Genomic DNA, 17,084 nt, shown 5'->3' on the forward strand with positions numbered 1-17,084 from the left:
GAGGGGAAGAGAGGAGAAGAGAGGAGAAGAGAGGAGAAGAGAGGAGAAGAGAGGAGAAGAGAAGAGAAGAAGATTAACAAACTACTAGCACTCAGGTATAAGGGCTTAGTTTGTCTATGATCACTTTCAGGCTCTGGTGGAAGAGAGCACATTTAAAGGATTTTAACTTTCCACAAATCTACTTTTATTGATGTTTCAATATAGTTTTGTTGAGAGTCTACTGGAGACTTATTTGCCACTGCAATGATGGTCACAACTCCTAAAACTGCAGATGTGTGCTCACTTTGTCCTTCTATATCTTCTGAATTTCTATACTACCCCTTTGTAAAGACCCACTTACCACTAAGAGCTTCTACTTATGTTTGGAACCAAGAACTGAGCAGCACTTTAAGATACGATTTACCACCAAGACTCTAAGACACAGGAGAGCAGGGATTCTGTCTGTTTTGTCTGAGGCTGGCCCGAACACTGACTGGACTGTAACCACAGCAGAACAAGTAACTGTTCTAGGACCATCATGATCTGGTTCCAGTCATAGAAAAGTGCCTTTTCAGGAAAATTGGGAATGCTTTCTGTTAAAAGACCAATTTTTCTTGCACTCTGAAAGTCATTACTACAGCACCTCAATTACATGATCATAAGTAAGTTTAAGAAAAAGCTAAACATCACTGGACAGTGGTGGCACACACCTTTAATCCCAGCACTTGAGAGGCAGAGGCAGGTGGATTTCTGAGTTCGAGGCCAGCCTGGTCTACAGAGTGAGTTTCAGGACAGCCCGGGCTATAAAGAGAAACCCTGTCTCAAAAAACAAAAAAAACAAAAAAGCAAAACAAAACAAAAAAAGTTAAACATCTATACCCAGGAGAACAAGAAGGCTCAGAGAAAAAGCTACTATTATAGTAAGACTTCCCTCAGCAAGCAACACTTAGATATAAAGCTTTGGTCACACACCTAAGAAGCATTTAAAACAAAACAACAACAAAAAAAGTGATTAAGAAAAACTCTGAAGGTCAGTGAAAGCTTCCCAGGAGCCCTCTCTGTCTTCTATACTATGGTCTAGGAAATGGTTTGGAGGGAAGTCTTGCAGTCCATTGCCTGGGCACAGTCCCTGGCTCCTATACTCTCTAGCTGAGAATGCAGCTGAGGCATGTCCAGGGCCACCAGTGTTTCCTCCACTGTTCATTATATAATACCAGTTGTCTTGGAACTACTGCAGGACTAAAACAAAACATCCCTAAAGTACTTAAAATGGGAATCAGAGGCCAGCCTGGTCTACATAGCAAATTCCAGGCCTGGGGTAGGCAGTGAGACTATGTTGCATTTAAAAAAAGGAAAGAAAAAGGGGAAAGTAAAGGGAAAAAGGGAAAGGGAAGGAAAAGAAAGGAAAAGGGAGGGGGGAGATGGACAGACAGATGGACGGACAGGGGGTAAGTGTATCTCTGAACCAAAGCTAACAGTGTGCTACATTCTCATAACCCCCCAGTACCATCTTCACACCAGCTGTCTTTCTACCTTTAACCATCATGCGGCCCAGGTTTTCCAAAACAGAATGCCATTTAAATTCTTCTAATAAAGACCCTTTAAATATATGCCTAATACAGCTCGTTTTGTGTCTTTTCAGACATAATTATATAAGTTGGTGATGAAAGTGATGGAAAGAGGACAAAGAATGTAATGATGAAACAATCTTCACCACAAAAAGTAGATTTCTGCTTTGTTCCCTTTTCTGGATACTATCCAGAGGCAACTGCATACAACATGTCTCAGAACTTGGTCATATCATGCCTCCAAGCCCTAAAAAATATAGATCACTAAAGGGGGTCCCCTAATCATAAACCACTGCAGCAGTGCTTGCCCAGCCTCTTTTCTACCCTGTGGAGTTCTGAGCTGCCTCCATGAGTTTCTTCCCTCCTCCTTCCTCATACCATTCCAGTGCCTGGAATCTCCACGGGCTGGCAGAAGCAAACAGGAGGAGAGCTGTGCATTAGGTTCTTAATTAAAATCACAGGATCTAGCTCATGAGTATCTTACCAACTGAACCATGAATAAGATACCTTTATCACCCAATTAAAGCATAGCCAGAATTTAGTTACCTATATTAAGAAACAAATGGTTTTTTTAAAAAAAAAAATTCTCCTTTCCAGACTTGGGAGGCAGAGGTAGGTGGACCTTTAGGAGTTCGAAGTTACTCTGGTCTGCAGAGTGAGTTCCAGGACAGCCAGGGCTACACAGAGAAACCCTGTCTTGGGGAAAAAAAGGTTTTTCTCTTCTCCCCCACCACCCCCTTTTGTGTATGTGTGTGTGGTGTGTGTGTGTATGTGTGTGTGTGTGTGTGTGTGTGTGTGTGTGTGTATGTTTACAAAAAGGCCTGAAGGAAGTAGAACTAGGCAAGAGACACAGTTTCTAAATTGTACTAATTCTTGTCTGGAAATAAGAAACTGTGTTTAACACTCAACAGACTTTCAGCCGATGTTAAGACACTATCATTATCAGTACTGGGAAAAGAGGAAGACTTTTTGGCTTCTTGCCTTTCACAATTTCAAAATCCAAAGAAATATTTCCTTACCTGCAAGGACCCTGTTAACAGAAGAATGAGTAGCCAAGCCAGGCTGTCCACGTTCATGAAAAATCCCAGCATAAGGCAAGTACTCAGGCAGCAAAAAACGCCTGTAAGAAGGAACCACATGTGAAAACTCAACTAAAGACTACCAAATAACAAAGGAGATACTACAGAGTTTCAAAATCATTGGCTAATATTGCTGGGCATAATGGTTTATGACTATAATCTATAAAAATGGGAGACTATGGCGAGAGGACTGCAAGTTCAAGGCCAGACTGGGCCCCAAAAGATATGTTTTAACAAAATATAGCCTAAGGGATATACTAAACAAAAATCCATAAAATCTACAGGATTTGTCCTTTTATAAATGTGTAACTCCTTATTGCCCTTCTTCTAAAGTAAAGCTAGTCAGGAGTGATACACACCTTTAATCCCAGCAATTAGAGACAGAGCAGGTAGATCTGTGAGTTCCAGGCCAGCCTGGTCTACATAATAAGTTCCAGGCACATTAGGACTACATAGATGCAGACTTTGAACAGTATGCTCTTGGTGGCATTTTTCTATCTCTATGCACTGGAGCTAATAATCTCTCATCAAATGTTTAGATGGCAGGACCAAAATGGCAGGACTCACTAGAAAACAACTCTATATATAGATAATTCAAAGGCCAGAGGTTGGTGTAGCTCAGTGGTGGTGTGCAAGGTCCTGAATTCCAGTTCCAGCACTATAAAGTCAATTAAACAAAACACACAAAAATGAAACCCTAGGCTTTCATTAAGGATCCTTCAATGCTTACAACCTAGTTCTTACCTTGGAACAAAGCGTCCAAGTGAAGGTGCAGACATTCGGGCATTTCGGGGAGCTCGGTGCCTAGATCTGTCACCATTGTCCCTGGAGAAAACAGAGAGACTACATATAAGACAGTTAGTGAAACAGAATTATTCACCTGCCACCAAAACTAAGCATCCGCAAACTAAAGTCCTACACTCAGGAAAGTAGCCCAAAATCTATTGGCTAACTTAACTAATTTAGTACCCAAAAGCCAACTCTGAGTCAATGTGGTCTTTGAATTCTGTGGTATCTGAAAGTGAAGCTGGATGGATGGATGGATGGATGGATAGATAGATAGATAGATAGATAGATAGATAGATAGATAGACAGACATTCTTAGAATCTGGAAAGGCTATATAAGAATTTATTCTTCTCTCTAATTTTTGAGACGGAGCCCCTCTATGTAGCCCTGGCTGTTATGGAACACACTATATAGAACAAGGTGGTCTTGAACTCAGAGATCCACCTGCCTCTGCATCCTGAGTCCTGAGACTAAATGGCATGTACCAGCACACTTTGCCCAGGAATATCTTTATCTTCATATGATCCACTTGGCAGAAAGAAAGACTGACAGAGAGAGATGGGGGTTGGGAGCTAGGGATGTAACTCAGTGTCACAGCCTTTGCCTGCCTGGCATATGCAAGGCCTCAAGTTCATTCCTTAGTATCACGAAAAAGGGAAGCAGGCAGAAAGACAGAAATAAGAAAAAGTCCACAGTTGCTTCTTTGAAAAACTGAAAACTGACCATGATGAAAAATATTAGAAAATGTACTCCTAAACAAAGCCATTTGATAAAAAAAATTTTATTATACATTTTTAACCACCATTTATTAATTGCCTGCTAAGTTCAGTTCAATGTTGTTAATATCATCCTACTTAATCTCTCTAGCTACTCCATGAGGTGTTTGTTATTAGTCTGATTTTACATAAAGAAACTAAAGAATCAGACAGGCAAATCCAAGGTCACAGGCAAGAATGTGGTTGATGATTCAAGGAAGAGCTTTGGATCTTTTCACTGCATTTTACTGTTTCCTACAAGAAAAGAGGAATGGAACTTCACGTGGCTTAAGTTTCCAACACATCAAAGAAACAATAAGCCAAAGTGCACTGGCTGGACAAAACAGTTAATTAGCTCCTTAAATAACTCAAGAAATAAATGAACCTCTAAAAACCTGATTTGGGACATCTGAATTCTCTCTTTGGATTATCTTCAAATCAATGAGATAATCTTCAAACTAGCCCTGGGACCAACGTTAAACATTTTGGCTTTTAAGTGGCCCACTGGGAGCTGTACCAGCTAGAAACAAAAGCCTTTAAGGTTTTATGTTAGGTACAATGGGCTGCTGAGCATTAAGAGCAATCCATACCAAGGGTATTGGAAGCTGATCCATTAGAAGTAAGTATTTGGGTCCCCCATCCCAAAGAAAAGATACACTCTTGTTTTTCTAAGGTATTGTATTTTGTTGACTTGAAACTCTGAGTATAAAAGGAAGGATAAGGAGAAAGACATAAGATTATACAGGTAGTAAAAAGGAAGGTATAATTTATCAGAAATGGAGGTTTGGAAAGATGGCTCACCGGATAAAAAGTTTGCCACGTAAGCATGAGGACTGGAGTTCACATCATCAGAAGTCATATAAAAGCTGGGCTGGTATAGAAGAGCTTGTAGTTCTAGGATTGTGGAAGCAGACACAGGATCCCAAAGGCAAGCTGGCTAACTAGCTAGGTTAACCAGATTCAGGGAGCTATGGGTTCATCGGGAAGCCTTAACAAATAAAGTGAAGGAGCAACCAAGGAAGATACTCAACATCATTTTCAAGCCAAGTGTGCATGCATGCACATGTGCGCGCACACACACACACGAATATGCACACACAAATATACCAGAAGCTACATAAATGTAATTATTGCAGTGTTCCTAACATGCACACAAAGAAGCTGAGTAGTAAACAAATAACACAGCTCTCACTATTGTTATTTTTCAAATATATGATTTTGGTTAGGACAAGTTAAAGTACCAATTAATTTAAAAGTACAACGAAAGTAATAATAGCATTTCATTATTGTGCATTTATCAATGATTGTAACAAATTATCATGAAAGGACTTTAGAAAACATTTAAATGTTTAAAAGTGTGCCATGAAAGGAACATAGAGAGGCATCTAGGCCTTAAGAAGACTGAAGAGAAAGAAAGCAGCATTACAGAGTCAATTCTATCCCATGGCTCTGGACAGAGCTGCTCTTCCTTGAAATTACATGAGCTGACACATGTTCCTACAAGTCCATAACTCATCCCTTTCTGGTAATATGTACTATTGTCTGCAAATACCAGATATGAAGGTCAGGGTAGTGGATAGTACTGATGAGGTGGAATACTTTTTGAGAGAACATAAAGCCTGGTGAGGGATAAGGATGACAAGTGACAAAGATATGTGGGGAAAGTTTGACTCCTACAATACATATTCCACATACCTCTTTTTGCTATTTTAAAACCTACAACCTAAATGTAGCTATTCTTTCTATTTTAAAAAAGAGGGCGCCGGGCAGTGGTGGCGCACGCCTTTAATCCCAGCACTTGAGAGGCAGAGGCAGGCGGATTTCTGAGTTCGAGGCCAGCCTGGTCTACAGAGTGAGTTCCAGGACAGCCAGGGCTATACAGAGAATCCCTGTCTCAAAAAAACAAAAAAGAGGGGATGAGGGCTGGAGAGATGGCTCAGTGGTTAAAAACACTGGCTGCTCTTCCAGAGGATCTATGTTTAATTCCTAGCACCCACATGGCAACTTACAACTGTCTCCAGGCCCAGGGGCAGCCTTATACAGACATGCATTCAGGCAAAACACCGATCAATGTTCATAAAATAAATACATTTAAAAGGAGGTGGCAAAAATAGTAATTTTATGTTATATAAGTGCTATCATACATGCGCGCGTATGCACACACTCAAACACCAACTAAAGAAATGAGGAGTGTGAGCTGAAATTCAGTCACAGGTAATAGCTTTAAAATGTTTAGAGACTACTGAAATATGATATACAAAGTAAATTAAGATCAAGTCAGGTATGGTGACACACATACAGTGATCTCAGCACTCAGGAAGGCCAGTCTGGGCTGCATAGTGCAACTCAGTCACTAAAAAGAGACAGAGAGACAGAGACAGACAGTGGGCATAGCTAGCTCAGATATAGGCACACTCTCAAATGGATGGCACTATGGAACAACACACAAGGGAGTAGAAATCTCTATGCAGGTCTTAATCTTAGCATCTTGGCTAAAGATGGGTAAGTAAGAGCTGAATAGCATCTCAACATCATGCAGGTAAGCCTCTACATTCAGTGTCAGGACTCCAGCAACAGAGAAAATGGCAGGACAGGAACCAGAACTATTAGGAAAATGTGAAACATGGGAAACATACAAATGAGATGTTGTTTGAGTGAGAAACCAGCAAAATCCTATAGAAGAAAACAGCATATCAGATGAGCAGCACAAATGTTTACTAACCAGGATAAACCTTGAAACTAACAATGTGTCAAGGTAGTTTATGATCAGAATGTCCAAAAGCCTAAGTGGGTGACAGGACAGAAAATAATTTTGACACAACTCCAAATAAACTCCAGATGGGAGGAATAACTGATTTTATTGCCTAGAAAGAAGGGAATGTGGAAATGACTAGGGATAGAAGAACAAATTTTGTGCACGAGAGATTTCGGGGAAAGATAATGACAAGTGTTCCAGGAAAAGACCAAAGGAATTAGATGCACTTAAAATAGAATATTTTGCTGGGCAGTGGTGGGCACATGCCTTTAATCCCAGCACTTGGGAGGTGGAGGCAGGTGAACTCAGAAGTTCGAGGCCAGGCTGGTCTACAGAGTGAGTTCCAGGACAGCCAGGACTACACAGAGAAACCCTGTCTTGAAAAACCAACCCCCCAAAAACGAAACAAAACAAAACAAACAAACAAAAAAAAAACAAAAAAAAAACCCAATATTTTAAGACGACAAGAAGCCTGCCGCCATTCACATCACTGCTAACACAGGCAGAAAACAAGCTGCAAAAGTTAGAAAGCAGTGAAGTAAGTCAAAACAAGACTGATGATAATGCCAGGTAAACAGACCTTAGTTGGTTGACATTAACAATAGTAGCAATAAGCAATACTGGGCTCTAACATAATATAGCCAACAACCTTTTATGGAAAAGAAAAAAAGAACAGTACACAAATACGCCAGTACTGCCTCTCTACCAAGAAGGATTACTTTTTTAAGGGAAGATCAGAGAAATCTTCATCAATTTTAACATTCAGAAGCTGTGTTTAAGCCACCAAGACAGAAATTGGCTGTACTATTAATGGCCATCCCAGTTGTTGAACTCTATGTATCTTTGATTAGCCCTCAGAGGGGTATTTGGAAGGGGGGAGGACTAAAATTTTGCTTCAAACTATTTTATAAAGAAAAAACATCCTTCAAATAAGCTTCTAAGACATGTGTTGGAATGAAAGACAACACATCTCCAGGATAAAAGAGAGACATAGCAGTAATCTGCTAGATGTCCAAGATTAATAGCCTCAGAGAAAGACAATAATTTAAAGGAATAAAAAATATCCCTGCAGACTATTGTCTGAGCCCTGACCAGACAGTCAGGTTGTCATTGTTCCTCAGTGACAAACAGCTCTGATATGAGCCTTGAAGAATGAATCTATTACATCAAAAAGCTCAAAAGGCCATTGTCTTCCCAACAGTACTGTTGATTTTGCTAAATATTAAAAACGAAAGCTTGTCTAAAAACAAGTATCAGAAGGCCTACTTAGCATTCCTGTCTCTGAATGACACAGTGATCTTGGTCAAGTCCTTTTCTTACTAGCTGCTATTAGAAACTGAGGCACAGCCTCTATTTCCATAAACTACATTTACAAAGGTCTTAAATTTTTGTCCCAGATGACATCCTTTGTAAGAAACCTAACAATGTACGTCTCCTAGAACAACAGAGCCTTAATTTTTCTCCAAGGAAAAGTAATATAAGATAATTATAATTTACAAATTCTTATCCTCCCTTATTCTACCTCCTAATACCACTTGTCTACATTATGCAAATTTATATTAGCATTGTACATTTTCTGGTAAGACAACATATAAATCTAGTTGGTAATGCCTTCTTCCCTGAACTTCCTGGCTGTTTACATTCTTTCCTTCTATATTTTCCCATTTTCAGCACAGGCACAATCTAGATAAATTCTACTTTCCTCATTTTTTTATTCTCCATTACCCAAAATAAACATTCATAATGTACTTTATTTATTGAGAAAGAGGATTTCTATAGCTGTCAAGCACTGTCACACATTTCTAAACAACAAGTCATAATCCTTGGTAAAAAAGTATTATTATATAAGTAGATAGTTTATAAACATATTGAGGCTTGACAAGTACTAGATAGCTTTTTCCTTTTCACTTCAGGAGGATCCCTTACTTTCTGAGAATTCTCATTATTTTCTCTTTGCTGAGTATCAAGGAAAATCTTCTAAGGCAGTTAACACCAAGAGAGATCCAAGAACCTTAGGGTTAAAAGAAGCACTAGTGTTGTCCAGTTTCCTTTACTATCAGACACTGGGACCTTGGGATTAAGGACTGGGACTTGTTCTCAAACTGGTCCTTCTACATCAGTACACTTGCCAAAGTAGGCCCCCTTAACTACTGCTTTTTAGAATTTGCTGTCTAAAGTAAAAAACTGAATAATGGCTATCCCAATACATACAAAAATCCAAACTTCCCAGTTAGATGGTCCAAGTTTTCTACAGCAGAAGCCCAACCAAGACAAGAACTCAAACAACAGAGCTAGCAAACAATGATAAAAGATTCCAATTCCAAAGAGTGTTGTTCTAAGGGTCACTTGTTAACTTACAAATATGTACTTTGGAATGGTTTCTAGTAATAGTAATCAAAGATGGAGGAAGCATTCTATTTGGAGAAAAAGATGTCTTTTCAAAGACATCTACAAATTAGCCTCTCAGTCTTAGAAAACATCAAGTAAGCTCACATAGTGACCGTGACCTACACTTGTAATGCTCCTATTCAGGAGGCCAAGACATGTCAATCCTATCAGCCCAGAATTACTTCAGGTCCAGCCTCAGCATCATACAAAAACCCAGACTTGAAAAACAACAACAAAAGTTTGACACCGAGATAGATATGATGGTGAGGAGCATCTTTAGTTCCGGCACTCCAGAGGCAGAGACAGGGCCATCCCTGTGAGTGCAAGGCCAGACTGACCTAAATAATGAGTTCTAGGCCATCTAGAGCTACAAAATAAGACCCCGGCTTTTGTTTTTAAAAATAGTATCTATAAGCCGGGCGGTGGTGGCGCACTCCCTTAATCCCAGCACTTGGGAGGCAGAGGCAGGCGGATTTCTGAGTTCAAGAGTTCGAGGCTAGCCTGGTCTACAGAGTGAGTTCCAGAACAGCCAGGACTACACAGAGAAACCCTGTCTCGAAAAACCAAAAAAAAAAACCAAAACAAAACAACAACAACAACAACAACAAAATAGTATCTATAGCCGGGCAGTGGTGGCGCACGCCTTTAGTCCCAGTACTTGGGAGGCAGAGGCAGGCAGATTTCTGAGTTGGAGGCCAGCCTGGCCTACAGAGTGAGTTCCAGGACAGCCAGGGCTACACAGAGAAACCCTGTCTCGAAAAACCATGCTGATAAGAGCCTGATATGGATGTCTCCTCAGAGGTCTTCAAGAGTCTGACATATTCAGAGGCAGATGCTCACAACTAGCCATTGAACTGATAATGGGGTTCCCAATGGAGGAGTTAGAGTGAAGGCCATTGGAGCTGAAAGGGTTTGTGGCCCCATGAGGAGAGCAACAATACCAACCAACCACAGCTCCCAGGGTCTAAACCACCAGCTGGGGAGCACTTAGGGAGGGATCCAGGGCTTCAGCTGAATAAGTAAGAGTGGAGGGCCCTGCTGGGCATAGGTGGAAGAAGAAATCCTTGACTTCGTGAAGGCTGGACGCCCCAGGGGGTGGGAATTTTGAGGGTGGGGAGGTGGGAGTGGGGGGGTAGGCAGGGGTTACATCCGCAGAGGAGGAGGAGGAGGGGTGAGGGGATAGGGGGTTCCTGGGTGGGTGGGGGATGGGGTAAGGGGACAATATATGAAATGTAAATAAAACATCCAATAAAAAAAAGAGAGAAAAAAAACCAAAAAAAAAAGTATCTATGTAGAAAACACTAAGTACTTTCACAATAAATACTTAAAACATCTTCACTTATACTAGCCCATCACTACTGAACTGGTTCTTCTTCATCAGTTGACTTGTCACATTGTATCACCTTAATCAAGGTTGTCCTAGTTAGACTCCTAAAGCACATGCTTAATAATGGCTGCCTTTAATAAACATAGAGTCCAAATTTCTGCCAGACATTGCAAGTCCTTCATAGTTCTGATCTTTCTCTTATCACCAGCACTCTATATAGCTCTAGAATGAGATCTATTCAGGCTTCTGAATAAACCCTGAGTAAAATCTGTCTTTGAGCTTTTACTTGTTATTCCCTTTATCTAGCATATCCTTCCTACACCCATCCTTCTCACAGATTCATCTTTCAAAGTCCAGGGGCTGGGGAGATGGCTCAGTGGGTAAGTACTGATATGGAAGCCTGACAATCTGAGTTTGAATCCCCAGAACCATGTAAAAACTAGATATAACTGGTAACCTGTGTAGAATCCCAGTATACCCTTTTAGGGAGATAGGCAGAAACAAGAAAGTTCTCAGAAGCTCAAGAATTGGCCATAAAACAGTGAACAAAACAGAACCAATGTCACGTAAGGTAGAAGGTGAAATCCAACACATCCATGCAATCGGGTGCAACTCTTCCCCACTATGCCAACCCACACAAAATTTAAAAACAAACAAAACAAAAGTAGTTCTATTCAGTCTTCAAAACCAAGCTCAAACCATGGAGTCTCCCATTTCTCCAAAATCTGTTCTTCCTGCCTGCAAAACTGGTCAAACACTTTATTGTAAGTATCACAGTCTTTCATATATGTACTTTTTGCTTTGTAGTTTATTGCTTATGTCTATATGAGTGTTTTGCCTGCAAGTATGTATGTGCACTATGTACATGCAGTAATCATAGAGGCCAGAAAGGCACTGGGTTGTCTGAACTGGAGTTATAAACAGTTGTGAACTGCTATGTGGGTTCTGGGAACTGACTTAGGGTCCCCTGAAAGCCCAGCCAGTGCTATGAACTTCTGAATCATCTCTCCAGCCCCTTTTCATATACTTATATAAAAATCTGACCATTTTATTCTATAACTAAAATGTTTTAATGTCACCATCTTAACAGGATAAAGCTCATCTTGAAAGGCACACATGACTCTAAGATCTGCACTTCTATGACCCCCAAGGTTCATCTTTTTAGACCAGATTTGAACTTTTCAGTGACTAATATAGTCCCATCTATCAAAAATCAAGAAAAGCCAACTGTGAAAACAACTCTGCTTCTCTTGTTTTGTTTTCTCCTAAGTTTAACTACAGAAAGACTCTATGTTTAAAACTGATGCCTGGCTAAGGATGTAGCTTAGTGGCTGAGCACTTGCCCAGCAGCCTACAATGAACAACATCAGGGTGTTGTTGTTTGTTTTTAGAAACAGGGTTTCTCTATGTGTAGCCCTGGCTGTCCTGGAACTCACTCTGTAGACCAGGCTAGCTTCAAACTCTCAGAGATCTGCCTGCCTCTGCCTTCCAAGTGCTGGGATTAAAGGTGTGCACTCCCACCTGCCAGCAAAAACAACTTTTTTTGTTTTGTTTTGTTTTGTTTTTCGAGACAGGGTTTCCTCTATGTAGCCCTGGCTGCCCTGGAACTCACTCTGGAGGCCAGGCTGACCTAGAACTCAGAAATCCATCTGCCTCTGCCTCCCAAGTGCTGGAACTAAAGGTGTGCGCCACTACTGCCCGGCTTTTTTTTTTTTTTTTTTTTTTTTTTTTTAAGATTTATTTAATGTATATGAGTACATTGTAGCTATCTTCAGACACAACAGAAGAGGGCATCGGATCCCATTACAGACAGTTGTGAGCCACCATGTGGTTGCTGGGAATTGAACTCAGGACCTCTGGAAGAGCAGTCAGTGCTCTTAACCACTGAGCCATCTTTTCAGCCCGAACAACATCTTTATGGTGTTGTTTCTCTTACACTTCTAAAGTTTGTATGTGAAAGGAAGAAATAAAGACCACTTTGAAATAATACAGCTATATCTCTCTAAAGATTTCAGATGACAAAAGCTGCCATTCTCCTTCTTGGCTATGAGTTATATTTGTTATTAAAGATAAGTCAAGAACTCCTACAGAAATCCTGGAACTTGCTAGCTCAGAATAAGTACTACTGAAGACATGTGGCTTCTCTGATGGAATTTCAAGCCATGATTTGAAGTAAATGTAGGAGTCTTATTCAGGATTATGATCTGAAATGAGGAGCAATACTTAACTGGCTTTTAACATACTTCCTTTGCCAAGGGCTAAACTAAATCTCAGTTATATCAAAAGGGCAGAGGAAGAATAGTAAATTGTAAACTAAAGGTCAACAACTTTTCCTGTCATATCCAGCAAGATGTCAAAGCTGATAGCCTTTGTAACTCTCCCCAGCTATTCCAAACAGCACAAGATGTCTAGCAAGGGGACCAGAAAAAGAGTTCAGGCAGGTGAGGTAGTACATATGCTTATAGTCCCAAATACTTGAGAAGCTTGGGTGGGAACATCACATAAACTCCAAAGTTTGAGATATGTAAAATATATCTCAAAAATATATATCTCAAAAAAGAAAATAAGGGTAGAGATTTGGCTCAAAGGTTACAAATACTTGCTGCTCTTACAGAAGAAAGATCTGGGTTTAATTCCTAATACTCACAGCTAATCACTTTTTGAAACTCCAGTTCAGTGCTCTCTTCTGACTAGGCACACATGTGGTACACATATATATGCAAGCTAAACACTCATATGTATAAAAGAATAAAATAAATATATCTTTAAAAAGCATTTATTAAAAATCAGTTGGGCGTGGTGGTACACACTCCTATAATCCCAGCACTCAGGAAGCTGCAGCAAGGAAAATCAAGAGTTACAAGTTAGCCTAGGCTACAATAAAGTGAGACTGTCTAAAAATAACAACAAAGAGGTCAACCAAGATCAGGTAGCTTGCCTAGAAGGCAAGAGGCCCTAGGTTCAATTCCTACTACTGCTCCTGCCCCACCCCTCCTAAAACGAAAGGGGAGAAGAAAGGAAGAAAAAGAGAAGAGGTAGAGGAAAGGAAACGAAAACAATTCTAACTAACCTGGAGACTCTATCTTAAACTGAAAGACTTAAGATTCTCACTGAGATTTTCCAAGTACAGCCCAGTGTCAAAACCATGAATAAAGAAAGGGTTTATTCTCTTCCACGCTAGCAACAATCCTTAAGAAGCCGCATATAATTACCAGTGGCTGTCTGTGTGGAGGAAGTTATTTGTGGCTGATCTAATCTGAAACATCTCTAGCTCTAGCTGCCATTAGCAAACATCGGATCAGATTATTTATCGTTTGCCTCAAGAAGCCAAAGCAACTACAAAAAGAGGTAGGAAGGGCAGGGAAATGAGTTGAGAAAGATTCTAGAATCATAATTAGAATAACAGATAAAAGAAAGAAAGGTACAAGACTAACTGGAATCAAGGTTCAGTGAGATAGCTCAGCATGAAAAATGTTTGCTACAAAAGCCTGGCATGAGTCTGATTACCAGATCCCACAATAGAAGCTGATAAAGAAGAGAACTATTCCCCCTCCCTTCTCTCTTTCTATTTTTGGATTTTTAAAACAGGGATTCTCTATGTGTTCCTAGGTATCACTCTGTAGATCAGGCTGGCCTTCATCTCAGAGATCTATCTGCCTCTAATGTCCTAAGTGCTGGAATTAAAAGTGTGCACCACCACTACATGGCCCCTCTCCTTTTTTGTTGTTTTTTTTTGTTTTTTTTGTTTTTTTGTTTTTCGAGACAGGGTTTCTCTGTGTAGCCCTGGCTGTCCTGGAACTCACTCTGTAGAACAGGTTGGCCTCAAACTCAGAAATCTGCCTGCCTCTGCCTCCCAAGTGCTGGGATTAAAGACGTGCTCCACCACGGCCCGGCTTCCTCTCTTTCTAATAATAATTTTAATTAAAAAAAATAAAGACTAGCTAGAATTATAAACACACACACTATTCTTTTTTGCAAGTCTTAACAACTACTGAAAAAAGGCACTTTTCTTGTGCTTTTCCTAAGAGCTACCTGTCCTTTATCTAACGAGACAGTTAAAAATTAAAATAGGAATTTTGCTATGCTTACATGACAACTACATTCAAGTAAGCAGTCTGAGCTCTAACACAGGCAGACAGTAATGTCAATGGGCAGACACACCTTTACCCTGCTTGTGAACTTTATGCAAAGACAGCTGGCTGAGGACTTCAGAAAAGACTTGCTGACAGCAAGTTTCTGGACATCCTATTTGTACATTTTGATAAACACTAGGTTCCTGCCATTTCAATCCTTAACACAGACAGAGATGAATGGCAGTAGAAGATGCTTGCCTAGAAGACAGTCATCAATCCAGACTACAAAAGAATAGAAAATTTAACCTGACCAATTTCTAAGGGAATCCTCCCTGAAGATAAATCTGAAAGGTCTATTCCACAATAAGTATATGAAACAACCCAAATATGATTGCATATCACTGTTGTAAGATTTTAGATCTGAAGACAATAAATATACTTATTCCTGTTCTCTAATCTGCTACATCTCTGATATGGTGATATCCTCAGTCAAAGAACAGATGAGACTGATTTATTAGCCCTCTTGTTTGGTCATTAAAAGGATTCAATAAAAATTTTAAATCTATCATTTATACATAAAAAGCTATGTATCTACATCTGTATGCAAAGTATGAATACATCAGCAATTGCTACATATACATATATGAGGTGGATACTTTGGCTATAAATATATAGACTATAAATATATATTCATATATACTATAAATTTAAGTTGTTAATAACTATGCATATGAACTCTATAGTAGCTGATACTTTTTGATGATGAAAGAGAACCAAAGAAGACATGATCTGATTTCTTGGGGACTTTATGTATCTGGATGAAAACTGCTCAGTAAAATGAACCTCTGACTTAGAAAACGGGAGAGTGGAGAGGATGATATGAGGCCTTACAGGTAAGGTTGGGATGTGCTCAGAAAATACAGAAACCCAATATAACAGTGTCTCTTAATGGTGTCCATTTAGGCAGATTCCAGATCACAAAAACCTTACCTGCTTCTCTCTACTAAAATAACTATAATTTATGACTATAAAACATCCCCCTAACACCCCTGACACATCTTTTCTGAGGCTTAGCGATATGGATCAGCAGTTAAAAGCACTTGTTGCTCTTCCAGAGGACCAAGGTTCAGTTCTAAGCACCCATTCACATAGAAGCTCACAAATGCCTGTAACTCCAGTTCTAAGAGACCTGATGTTCTAGTCAGATCTCTGTGGGCACCAGGCACCACGATGGTTTACAGATATACACGCAGGCAAAACATCCATAAGTTAAAAAATTATTTAAAAAAATTAATATCCCGAATTGGGTGGTAGTAGCACAGGCCTTTAATCTCAGCACTCAGATGGCAGATAGAGGTGAATGGATCTCTGAGTTTTAGGCTAGCTTGGTCTACAGAGCAAGTTCCAAGACATCCTGGAACTACACAGAGTCCAGAGTCCTAGAGCACTACAGAATAACTGAACTAAATTCACCCAGGTTTTTCAGCAGTACTACAATGGCAGCGACCTCAGTGTAAGTGTTCCTCTCCCTCTCCCTCTCCCCTCTATTCCTCCTCCATCACTCCCCACTGTGTGTATGTGTTTATATGTTTGCAGTGCTGAGGAAAAACCCTGTCTCAAAGGAAAAAAAAAAAAAACAAGAAAGGAGGGAGAGAGGGAAGGAAGAAGGGAAGGAGGGAAAGAAGGAGGCAAAGAGGGAGGGGAGGAGGGAGAAAGGGAAGGAGGGAAGAAAGGAAGCAAGCAAGGAAGGATTAAATACATCCTTTCTAGTTATCAAAGCTAAGGAATAGGATTATGGTAAATAAATTAGAACAGGCTGCTACAGTCCCTAGTTTCTGCCTGTCCCCTGAGCACTAGAGATGAAAAGAAGCAACTACAACCAGTACTCAGCTTACAGGACCAGGAGGAGGGCAGAAAAGACAGAAAAAGAAGGAACAGATGGCAAGTCAGAATCAACCTCTTTTACTAGAAGACCTGTACTACTCATGTTAAGGTAGCTGATCCATACCTGCTATCAAAAGCAAGATTATAGTTTGTACCAAAACCACCTTCTTCCAAAAGGCAAACATCTGGAGAGGGACATATAGGTGGGGCATTAGGGAGATTAGCCCATGGCTAATAAAGACACCTAGGAAAAAAACTGGTAAGCTGATGAAGGAAAGGTAAAGAAGGCAATGTAAAACGAGGTCATGCTGAAGCCCAGGGAGATGAGAGCACAGGTGGGTTGGGGGAACACATACAGAAGAGAAGGCAGTCTGACAGAGGAAAATCGAGGGGGAAGGAAGGGGAGAGCGAGGAGGTGGCAGCAGAAGAAAGGGAAGGTAAAATGAGAACAGAACATTTTAAACTAACCCAGAACTCCATTGTGAAGGA

General features: G+C 40.2%; 1 protein-coding gene across 2 annotated transcripts in view; it reads right to left on the minus strand.

Annotated features, from left to right (window-relative positions):
* Nucleotides 1–17,084, minus strand: part of Ambra1 (autophagy and beclin 1 regulator 1) — a 185,991-nt gene that overhangs the window by 94,226 nt on the left and 74,681 nt on the right. For both annotated transcript variants that reach the window (XM_028778469.1, XM_028778470.1), the window contains 2 exons: nucleotides 3,371–3,451; nucleotides 2,567–2,667 (listed from right to left, as the gene is read on the minus strand). In XM_028778469.1, coding sequence (XP_028634302.1) covers nucleotides 2,567–2,667; nucleotides 3,371–3,451 — 182 coding nt within the window. The remainder of the gene's footprint in view (nucleotides 1–2,566; nucleotides 2,668–3,370; nucleotides 3,452–17,084) is intronic.

The sequence above is a fragment of the Grammomys surdaster genome, unplaced genomic scaffold, assembly GCF_004785775.1.
Source record: "Grammomys surdaster isolate TR1022 unplaced genomic scaffold, NIH_TR_1.0 338, whole genome shotgun sequence".
Taxonomy (NCBI): domain Eukaryota; kingdom Metazoa; phylum Chordata; class Mammalia; order Rodentia; family Muridae; genus Grammomys; species Grammomys surdaster.